Genomic DNA, 12,422 nt, shown 5'->3' on the forward strand with positions numbered 1-12,422 from the left:
TGGCCAGTCGTTTAAGTAGGCATTAGGAGAGCAGTCTTGGCCTTGCTGTGTCAACACTTTTCTGCATGGTAAACCATGTCTGTTTCTACATGGTAAGTCTGGAGTGATGGTTTGGTTTTACTTTTCCGTGAAGTCTGATTTATTAATTTTTAATGGGTATGTATAGTTTCTATTAAAAAAATAGTATACGTTAGTATACTTGGCTGGGTGTGGAGGCTCATGCCTGTAATACCAGCATTTTGGGAGGCCAAGACAGGTAGATCACTTGAGGTCAAGAGTTTGAGATCAGCCTGGCCAACATGGCAAAACCCCACCTCTACTAAAAATTCAAAAAATTAGCCAGTTGTGGTGGTGTACACCCATAATCTCAGCTACTTGGATGACCGAGGCAGGAGAATCTTGAAATTAGGAGACAGAGGTTGCAGTGAGCCAAGATTGTGCCACTGCACTCCAGCCTGGGCAACAAAGTGAGTGAGACTCCATCTCAAAAAAGAAAAGAGAATAGGCCAGGCACAGTGGCTCAGGCCTGTAATCCCAGCACTTTGGGAGGCTGAGGTGGGTGGATCACGAGGTCAGGAGTTCAAGACCAGCCTGGCCAAGATGGTGAAACCCCATCTCTACTAAAAATACAAAACTTAGCCGGGTGTGGTAGCAGATGCCTATAATCCCAGCTACTGGGGAGGCTGAGGCAGGAGAATTGCTTGAACCCAGAGCAGAGGTTGCAGTGAGCCAAGATCGTGCCACTATACTCCAGCCTGGGTGACAGAGCGAGACTCCATCTCAAAAAAAAAAAAAAAAGAGAGTATATTTTTAAAAAAATTAAGCAAAACTGCCAAGTGTATCTTTCAAAGAAGGCATCTAAACACTGCATGAAAGAAGAAAAATAACTCTCCATTCAAATGTTACTAATATATGCTTGGAAGGATTATTATAATCAGCTTGGAAATACAATTATAAATACCAATTTGTTAGCTGTGATTGTAATTAATTAGATTCCAAGGCAAATTATAGACATTGGCCATGAATAATATAAAATTAGGGGAAAATCAGAAACAAGTATATTAGGGAACTCACTTTTCTACAAGTACATACCCACCTCTTTCAATTATAGTAATCTTACTTATGTTTACCTTGGCTTCCTTCTTTCTGGCCTGGCTCTTCTATTTATTTTGAAAACAAGTGTGTCACCTTGTATGAGTCAGCATACTTCAGAATCTTGCTGCAAGATTTCTGGAAGATTATGAGGCACATAAATAGCTCAAGAAGTTCACAAATCCCTAGAGAATTACAGATAGTTCAGGTACCACATTTGAACTATGATTTCTTTCCCTCCCCTACTTTCTGCATTTGTTAGTAGTGGTTACGAAGAATGCCAATGCAATATTCAGCCCACTGAACCATTTATATACTGATTTGTAGACCAAACTGGCATTCTAGGTACTAGGAATTTAATGGTGAACAGGTGAAACTGTGAAAATGATGACCCACTATGCTCATAGTTTACACGTTTACTAACAAACAGGTAAAAATCAATAAACAGTTTAGTTTACATTATAATAAAGGTAGATACAGGAAGTTACAGATGTAAGCATGAGATCAACAAATAATTAAACAAGGACAAAATTTTAAAGACAAATCATGAATACTGATGATTTAAACAGGTAAAAATGATGTGGAAAACAGAAGAAAAAGAGAGAGGGAAGAGAAACAAATACAGCCTGTCCCCTTCGGAGCATGACAAATACATAAGGAAGATAACTGCTGTATAAATTTGGGGTAAAATTAATTTGCAAGTGTCAGTTTCTTCAAAATATTAAAGGAGGATAAAATATTATCCTAAGCCTTAAATAAAGCTTCCAAAACAGCACAAATCGTAGCACATAATAAAGGTGTAATCAGTGCTAGCCACCCTTATTAGCATCAGAATTTTTAAACATGGTTCTAGAAATTTTACAAGAAACAATGGGAATCCATGTACATTAATTATATATGGCCTAAAATCATCATGTAAATAATTTCTTTTAAAGAGAAACAAATTATAAAGCTGTCAAATACAGTTGTTTACTCTTTGGTTTACATTGTTCAGTTTCTTTGTTCATCTCGAAGAATTTTGCAAACACTGACACTGTCAAATTCTACAAACTCATCACATCCATCCAAGTTACAAGAAAAAAAAGTCTCATATTTACCTCTTAGAGATCTTCCTTTAAATTTCTTATTTCTTTGTTTATACACTACTATATTATACCACCTTGGAAGTGGTTGGATCATCACAAAATGAAACAGAAACTAATTGATATGGTTAGGCTTTGTGTTCCCACCGAAATCTCATATTGAATTGTAGTCCCTGTAATCTCTATGTGTCAAAGAGGACACCAGGTGAAGGTAACTGAATCATGGGGGCAGTTTCTCCCATGTTGTTCTTGTGATAGTGAATGAGTTCTTACGAGATCTGATGGTTTTATAAGGGGCTCTTCCCCCTTCACTAGGCACTTCTCCTTCCTGCTGCCCTATGAAGAAGGTGCCTTGCTTCCCCTTCACCTTCTACCATGATTGTAAGTCTCCTGAGGCCTCCCAGCCATGCTGAACAGTGAGTCAATTAAATCTCTTTCCTTTATAAATTACTCAGTCTCTGGCAGTTCTTTATAGCAGTATGAAAACAGACCAATACACTAACATAAATAGAATACAATTTCCTCATTATGAAAGAGAGAAAGTGCAAATTCCGTAAGTTAAGGGACTGGTTCCCAGGGAACATTAGGTAATATCTGGAGATACTTTTGTCTCTCACAACTGGAAGGAAGGTGCTATTGGCATCCAGTGGTTATGATCTGAGAGACCAAAATAGATGCCCCCTTATCAACTAAGAGGTATGCTAAGGTTAAGGAAACCAAGTTACCTATGGGTAGAGGGTTCAGGGCTTGGTTGGCATGACCCATTTCTAAATTTCTACAGCTAAACTTGTTAACAATAGGAGCTATCAACTCTGATTTATAACCCAGACCTCTAAAGCTCTGATTGGTCAGAAGCCTGGCCTTACAAAGATTATTTTCTGATAAGCAACTGCAGACCACAAGCCAGTTTCAGCTAGCTTATACAGGCTGTGCACAAACTCTATGTCCTGTAGTTCACTTTTCGATGTAAAGAGCCAAATTCCACTTCATTTTAATGGTAAAACCCTGCTCCAAAGTAAACATTGGATGTTATGTTATTATGAGAGTATTTTTAAAAAGTTAACCAAGGCTTTAGCAGAAAAATCCCTGAGAAAGCTTCATCAGAGAGCCTTTCTCCACCACAATAATGCCCCTGCTCATTCGTCTCATCAAAAAGTAATTTTGCCAGAGTTTCAGTGGAAAATCATTAGACATCCACTTTACAGTCCTGATTTGTCTCCTTTTGACTTGTTTTTGTTTCCTGTTCTTTTAAGAATCTTTAAAGAGCACCCATTTTTCTTCAGTGAATACTATTTTTTCAAAACCTACACTGACATGCTTAAATTCCCAGGACCCTCAGTTCTTTATGGATGGACTAAGTGGCTGGTATCATCATTTACAAAACTATCTTAAGCTTGATGGAGTTTATGTTGGGAAACAAAGCTTGTATGTTTTATTTTTGTCTTTTGATTCCATTTTCCATGAACTTTCTGAAGGCCTCTTGCATATACAACCACTTTATTCAGACATTGGACAATGGGTAGCACAAAACAAGGAAACCTAAAAGGACACAACTGAGATGAGCTGCAGTTTTACCAAAAAATGAGTGGTTTGACATAGGTTCAAATCCACAGCGCAAGGAAGGCTGATCCCAAGATAGCTCTGCAATTTTTCCTAGTTGCCGAGAAAGAGATTAAAGCTTGAGGCTGAGATGGCCAAACCTTGTGGGCAGAATATCAAGCAGGATGAAACTGCATGAAGAGAAACCTAGAGGGGTTCAGAGGGACTGCTTGATTTCTAGCTGAATACTAATTTGAATGTGCATGGCTTCCAACTGCATAAATCTGGGACAGCAATAAAGGATACCATTCTAGCAAAAACTCCCATTTCAACCAGAGTGGAGAGAATCCACAATTCACGAAGGATTGGCTAGAGTCCTCAGAAGGGTATCACCTTCAAAATGGGATAAATTAGGCCTAGTCTAAAGGCTACTCAGAACCGCCCTAAGAAAGCTTAAAAGAAACCTCAAAAGAAGAAAATGAATCTCAAGAGGAACTTAACTACATGCCAGAACAAAGTCTAACACTTTGTAAAAAGATACAGCAAAACTCAAAACACAAACATTTGACATCCGATCAAAGATAATCCAGTGTGCAAGGAAGCAGGAAATTGTGACACATAAACAAAAAGGGGAAAAAGAGATTTACATAAGCAGGACCAGAAATTATACAGATGATAGAATTAACAGCAAAGGACATTTAATAGCTAATATGAATATGTTCCATATGCCCAGGAATGTAGACGAAAACATGGAAATACAGAGGACAGAAATGAAAGATACAGAACAGAGTTACACAGAACTTCCAGAAGTAAAAAGGAAGAAATGAAAAATATGCCAAGTAGGATTTTTAAAATGTTAGACACCATAGAAGATTACTTAAAAGGGATGCAAAAACAAAATGATCTTTTTAAAAAAGCTATTAAAATGAAGCAGAGTGCAAATCAAAACCACAATGAGAGACCATCTCACACCAGTCACAGCGGCGATCATTAGAAAGTTAGAAAGAGGACAGGCATGGTGGCTCATGCCTGTAATCCCAGCACTTAGGGAGGCTGTAGCAGCTGGATCACGAGGTCAGGTGCTCGAGATCAGCCTGGCCAACACTGTAAAACCCAGTCTTTACTAAAAATACAAAAAATTTGCCGGGCGTAGTGTGCACCTGTAATCCCAGCTACTCAGGAGGCTCAGGCAGGAGAATTGCTTAAAACCAGGAGGTGGTTTGCAGTGAGCCCAGATTGCACAATTGCACTCCAGCCCGGGCAACAGTCTAAGACTCCGTCTCAAGGGAAAAAAAAAAGGAAACAATAGATGCTGGAGAGAATGTGGAGAAATAGGAATGCTTTTACACTGTTGATAGGAATGTAAATTAGTTCAACCATTGTGGAAGACAGTGTGGTGATTCTTCAAGGATCTAGAACTAGTAATACCATTTGACTCAGCAATCCCTTTAGTAGGTATATGTACAAATCACAGACAGTTTCATGGAACTGGTAGAAAACTTCAAGTAAGTGCTTTTTTGTTGTTTGTTTTTTAAAACAGGGTGTCACTCTGTCACCCTGGCTAGAGTGCAGTGGCACAAACATGGCTGGCTACGGTGTCAACCTCCTGGGCTCAAGCAAACCTCTTGTCCCAGCCTCCTGTGTAGCTGGGACCACAGGTATGTATCACTATAGGCACAAACATGGCTATCCCTAAAAATAGGGAGCCCCAGTATCCAAGAAGGACATCCACATACTTGCTACTCAAAGGCTAGGCCTTGGTTCAGCAGCATTAGTATCACCAGGGAGCTTGCTGGAAATGCAGACTCTCCTAGCCACACCATATACCTACTGAGTCAGAATCTGTGTTAAATCAAATTCTTAGGTGATTTGTGTGCATGACCAAATTTGAAATGGCCAGTTCTGGATCATGCTGGACACTGGAGTTGGCATCTTCAGATGCAGTTTCTCCATCTTCACCACTAGTGAAATTTCCTTCACCACTAGTTCCTTACTCCAGAAATCTAGTTATCTAGTGTGTGCTCCATGTATCTCTGACTTCACACTCCTGACAGTGTTTATTTCCTCTGGCATATAAATATATTCAAGTCTTTCCAAGATAAAACACAAAAATCACTTTCTCAACTGCTAATTCCCCCTAACCACAGCCTCCTCTCTCTCCTCTATGCTCTAGAGGCAGTCTTAGGGAAAGACTTTAAACTTACAGAAAGAGTTGCATGTAGGCTGAGCACAGTGGCTCATGCCTGTAATGCCAGCATTTTGGGAGGCTGAGGTGGGTGGATCATGAGGTCAGGAGTTCAAGGCCAGCCTGGCCAAGATGGTGAAATCCTGTCTTTACTAAAAATACAAAAAAATAGCTAGACATCGTGGCACATGCCTGTAATCGCAGCTACTCAGGAGGCTGAGGCAGAGAACTACTTAAACTGGGGAGGCAGAGGTTGCAGTGAGCCAAGATTAAGCCACTGCACTGCAGCCTAAGTGACAGAGTGAGACTCTGTCTCAAAAGAGAAAGAGCTGCATGTATTTGGTCTGAATTTCCTCCTTACATTTTATTCTATAACCCAGACTTGTATGTGTTACTTACTACTGCTCCACAAAAAGTCTCCCACACAGATTTCTGGTGACTTCCTAACTACAAAACTGGGTGAGCCCTTTCAATTCATATCTCACTGACCTGCCATAGAATTAAAAAGTGTTGACCATGTCTTCCTCTTTCATAGTAAAAGTAGCTAATATATATGTAATGTGTGTTGTCTTCAGATACTGGTTAAGTGCTTTACATGCATTAATTTTTTTTTTTACTTAGTGCTTTTGCAATTTTCATGGTATTCCCCTAACTCCTTTTGTGCCTACTTGCCTAGCGCTTCTTTTTACACTTAAGTCTTTAAATCATTCCAAAAAATCTCCACTCTTGGTCCCATAAATTTTCAAAACTCATCAATTCTCCTACCATTGACTCTAGAATAATTTGATACTCCCCAGAGTAATACAAAAATCCAATGAAAATTGAGTCACAGTACTTAAAAAAGGAAAAAAAGCTTATGTTCCAGAACTATAAAATTTGATACAATGCAGATTGTACCCATCATATGGTGATTGGCAAAGAAAACCTCATAATAATTATAAAAATTCACAAGCATTCTTCAAAACATTTCCACTCTACTACTACTACGCCCTCTAAGTTAAAAGAAGACTTAGATGAATTCTGTGTCTCTTCATTGGTGCCCAAGTAACACCATCCAGACATACAAGTAACACTTTTAAGTTTTACAAAAATGTAAAAGACCAATGATTATCATTTCTAAAAATAAAATCCTATTATTTATAATGTTAAAAACTAACATTTTGAAAATTGTCTATGTGTCAGTTACCTCAGCCTACATCCCTTTGTCTGGTCCTTACTCTCAGCTGGTCACCCTGATTCCTATTTCACTGAGAAAAGTAAAGCATTCAAAAGAGAAGTTCCACAGATGCCGTTTTCACACCCACCAATGCACCTGCATCTGATGCATTAAAATCTCATGCACCCATGAATTCTCATGCATCTACTGTCCCAGGACATAGAAGCCTGCTCCCATTTCAAACCTGCCTCCACACACACAATGGTAGACATTACCATTTAAGGTCATGTGCTTTAGCAATTTCCCCCTCTGTCCACCAACATCAAATAACCCTCTCTTGTGAATAGTTCTCATCTGCTTGTAAAATATAACAGACCACCGCTGCCAAGATGTATAATATGTGTGTGGAAGAGTACGAGCCTTACCCAGATGATGGCATGGGGTATGGCGGCTGCTACCCAAAAGTCCCTGACCGCTCACAGCAAGAGAGGGATCCATGGTATGACTGGGACCAACAAGACATGAAGTTGAACTGGATGAAATGATACACTGGGATCTAGAAATGTATATCAGGAACCGTGTGGATACGTTCCCCACACCTGTTTCTTGGGATGACATGTGTAGGCAGCTCTTTGGCTTCGTGGTTTTCATGATGTTGATGTTCTGGGTAGGGCATAGCTACCTTGTCTACCAGCCTGTGGCACCAAAGCAGTATCCTTACACTGATGTATACCTGGAACGAGGCAGCCATCCCTCCAAAGAACCTGAGCTGGTGGTTCAGTATGAGATCTGAGGAGGCTTCATGGGCTTTTGTGCCCTCTAACTAGGACTCCCTCATTCCTAGAAATTTAACCTTAATGAAATCCCTAATAAAACTCACTGCTGTGGTAAAAAAAAAAAAAAAATCAAAGATGGAAGCTGTTTTATCCAGTAAGGAGGCAAGTCATAAATAATGATAAAGTTTCACCAAAACTAAGATCATTAAGAATGAGAAAGAAAATACTGCCATTTAAAATTTAAGATTCCATTGATTGTGAGAAATGAATGTTTCAATCTAGGAAAATGTACATTTTTTACTTGGTAAAAAAAAATAGTTTATCATGGTTTTTAAGCTTTTTGAAAATAAGAGAACAGTGATAATGGTTACTTAATAACTGAAACCAACAAAACAGAATCTATCTGCCTACGTGTCTATCATTATGTTTCATGTTCCAAAAATTTGATTCATGAAAAAAATATGTCATATAATCCAGAGGACTGCTGAAATATATCAATTTTATTCCTGTTCTGACACAAACATTTAACTTCTTCATTGTGATTAGGTGAGTTTTGTGACCTAATTATCACTGTTCATTGTTTTATTCTTTTTTGTTTTGAGACAGGGTCTTACTTTGTTGTTCAGTCTGGACTGCAATGGCATGATCATAGCTCATTGCAACCCTGAACTCCTGTTCTCAAGCATTCTTCCTGCCTCAGCTTCCCAAAGTGCTGGTATTACAGGCAGTAGTCACTGCTCAGCCTGTTCTTTTTCTTGGAACAGGAATTGAAAAGCTTTTCCAATAAAGGGCCAGATAAAAGATATTTTCGGCTATAAGGGCCATATAATCTTACAACTACTCAATTCTGTTGCTGTAGCACAAAAGCAGCCATGGACAATATGTAAACAAACCAGTGTGGCTGTGTTCCAACAAAGCTTTATTTATAAAATAAGAGGCAGGCCAGTTTGCCTTGCAACTCATGGTTTGCAAACCTATGGCTTAGAAGACAAATAAGCTCAGACTGCCCTGCAAATAAACATATTGGGTCAAACATGTCTAAAGGTGTAATTATTTCAGTTAAAGAATATTGTAATCTAGAGTTCCTTTTAGTTCTGAACTTTTACAAAGGAAAAGCTTGGAGTCATGACAATATGGACTTTGTGTGCATTCTTAACAAATACTGTGAGAATGGGGAGGATGAATGGGATTGTACCTGTCTGAATAAGTGACTAGGCTTAAAAGTGCTGAAACAGCCATCAGTGTTTTCAAGGTTCAGCCTACTTCAACACAATAGTCAGATACTTACTGCAAAATAAAACAGACGCAAAAAAAACAACACACAGGGATGTAAAAACAATTGAAGCCACTAAAATGGAACATCAGGTCGGGAGTTAGTTAACCGTCGGGCTGAAGCAACTCAACAAAGCTCCTCACATTAATTGGCCTCTGCTTTCCCCACCTTTCAAGTTTTGATTAACCGTTCCTGCCAGAACCCATCACAATTTCAACACCTGAGTCCCATTTTAATAAACTGGATTTGGTTCAGAACACCTCACAGTTACTTCAGAGAATGGCAGTTACAGAAACCTGCTCTTGAATTTGAAATTTATAGGAAAAAAGGTTTCAAATGACTTTCAGTTATATCTTCCTTCTCAGAGATCAGATGTAAAAATATCAGCCCAGAATCACTGATATTTAGGGATAATAAATTTATAAAAGAAACAGCTTCTTCCTCAAGATTCTATAAATAGGTTGGGAGCAGTGGCTCATGCCTATAATCCCAGCAATTTGGGAGGCCAAGGCAGGCAGAGGCCAAGAGTTTGAGAACTGCCTAACATGGCAAAACCCCTGTCTGTAGTAAAAATACAAAAATCAGTTGAGTATGGTGGTACATGCCTGTACTTTCAGTTATTTGGAAGACTGAGGAATGAGAATCACTTGAACCCAGGAGGCGGAGGGTGCAGTGAGCCAAGATCGCACCACTGCACTCCAGCCTGGGCAACTGAAAAAAAAAAAGATTGCATAAATATCTATTTTCATGCCTATAGATGTATAATTTGTGTATGGAACAGAATAGAAAATTAAAGCTAAGAGCACAACAGTCACTCCACTAGACAGTGTGCTCTAATTGTGTTGATAAGGATTACCAATGTAGGTAAAAAATTCAGAATCAATAGTTGATTTAGATACCTCACAGAGCTATGACTCTCAAGCCTGTAACACATAATACAAAGGAAATATCATTCTGTTACTTTTGTACAGCTTGATAACTTCTTGTGTTGTACATTTACATTCATCATCTATTTTAACAAACACCATGTAAGATCAATAGGATAAATCCCTTATTTGAAAAAAATGAGGTTGAAGACACAGGTTAATTGATTTGACTAAATTTATAGAGTAAATTGGTTTTGCAGTTAGGATTAGAATCAAGTTGCCATCGTTCAGAACTGAGCTCTTCCATCCAGTAGAAAGCAAGCCCCACAAAGCCTGGAATTTTTGCGTGATTTGTTTACTAACACATCTCTACCAAACTGCAGGACACAATATAGGTATTCAAAAAGTTCATGTTGAATGAATGAATGAATAAATCTTTTCAAAATAGTTAAAGTAGGAACATAGAAAGGTAAAAGCAGAACACAAACAAAGCCATGAGATGGCCTCACTCTCCTTGTCCTTGCAGCAAATCATCAGTTTTATTTCTTCTGCATCTTTTCTATGTCTCAAGGATCCCAAACCCACTATGACCCCTGGTGATTGACCAAGTGGAGTTGACCAGGAACAACACTTAAACAATCAGTGAGAGGGGTCAGAGGACAGGAGTTTTAGGCCCAGCCTTTCTACCTGGAGGGTTGGCTGCAGACAAGCCATTCATTTGAGGAGCCTCAACTTCCCAGTCCTTTCTGGCTTCCACACCTAACTCTTGGGGACTTACTATCTGCTTTGCTTAACTATAGGAGTATGAGAAAGGTCAGGTAAGATTATAAAGATATTTTACACTCCATACATATTGATGAATCCATTATTGCCCTAATTCTGCAGTCATCTTCTCAGAATAAGATCCAGAGTGAAACACAGGCAACAGGATTACACTAGTATTTATTTGCTTCAGTGGGTCAAGACCAGATCAATGTCTCTTGGATCCTTGCAAGAGTTCTCTTTCAGCCCCAAGTTCTGTTAAAAGATAATCCATAACATCATTTCATTCTGATGTTGGGGGCACCTCTTCTGGCCAAGACTCTCAACTGAGCTTTCCTGACTGCCAAGGTGGACTCTTTTGAGTCATTCTCTACTGTTCCCCCTCAACCTTCAGATTCTCCTACTTCTCAAGTCCACTGTCCTTGGAATCCTTGGAACCAGGCAGTCTGCTTGGCCTTGCATCTTTGTGGTTACTTATCAGCAGAATCCATGCTGGTATATGGCCTGTGTCCCCTGTATTCCCTGGGGAAAACAGTCCAGTAAAACAGGTCTTCTCATTTTTTGCAGTATTGGTGATTTTAGACAGTGGTCTTCTAGGATAGTATTATACATTCTCCTAATAACGATGATAGAGAGATAAATGGGTGGATGCAAGAGTGGATGGATGAATGGATGGCTGGATGGATGAATGGATGGATAGAGAAACAGATAAATAAGATATAGATAGATAAATAGAAAATAGATGGATAGGTGGATAGATGGATGTATAGATGGATGGATGGAGAGACAGATGATAGATAGATAGATGCATGGATGGGTAGATGGATAGATGGTTGGATGGATGGATGGCCAGCTGGCTAGCAGACTGGGTTGCTGGCAGGCAGGCTGGCTGGCTGAATAGATGAATAGATAAATACTAATCTAACTGATAGTTAGGTGAAGTAAGATGCCTCTCTCCTGTACAGTTAAAAGCAGGCAAGCATTCTGCCCAGGATATGGGGAGGAACCCCTAGAAGGAACAAAGAGATGAAAATATTTGAGAAACACCATGAGCAATAATATGAGTCTCTTCTCCCAAATGGCATGAATATTTCAAAAGCATGTGAAAACTACTCAGAGTAGCTATGATGTAAGGTGGGAGGGTGGTGACAAACTATACCTTTAGAAAGCTTCTAGTCTTCCATCCACACATAATTTTTGTTTTGTTTTGTTTTTTTGGTTTGATTTGGTTAGCCAATAATGCAAGGAGTGGGCAGCCAGGTTTTATGAAGGCTCTATATTTTTTACGTGAATTTACATATACCCACACACACCTGCAGTAAATGATCTCCCCAAGCTGCAGAAGAATAAGAGGAGGGCCCATTCATGCCCATGACCCCATGTAAACATAGTCAGATTTGGGTCAAGCGATTTAAGTACCACTGACGTTCTCGTACCTCACAGAAGCTTTGGCACTGGTGTTTCCTCAGGTCCCCTGATTCCTTGCAGGGCTCCAGGCACTGAAAGGAAGGAACAATAAAAATAAATAAAACATGGAAACAGAAAAGCAAAGCCAAGAGGAAAAAAGAATTCACCTGTAATCATGGCTTTTCGATGCTCCTTTATTCTGGTTAGTTTAGAACACCAAAGAATCAGCTGCTCTTTTTAACTGGGTATAATATAAATCTGAGCAAAGGCATCATTACAGAATG

General features: G+C 39.2%; 1 protein-coding gene across 4 annotated transcripts in view; it reads right to left on the reverse strand.

Annotated features, from left to right (window-relative positions):
* Positions 1–12,422, reverse strand: part of ANOS1 (anosmin 1) — a 191,388-nt gene that overhangs the window by 73,291 nt on the left and 105,675 nt on the right. For all 4 annotated transcript variants that reach the window (XM_035287640.3, XM_035287639.3, XM_002762611.6 and 1 more), the window contains one exon: positions 12,168–12,230. In XM_035287640.3, the coding sequence (XP_035143531.3) occupies positions 12,168–12,230 (63 nt within the window). The remainder of the gene's footprint in view (positions 1–12,167; positions 12,231–12,422) is intronic.

The sequence above is a fragment of the Callithrix jacchus genome, chromosome X, assembly GCF_049354715.1.
Source record: "Callithrix jacchus isolate 240 chromosome X, calJac240_pri, whole genome shotgun sequence".
NCBI lineage: Eukaryota > Metazoa > Chordata > Mammalia > Primates > Cebidae > Callithrix > Callithrix jacchus.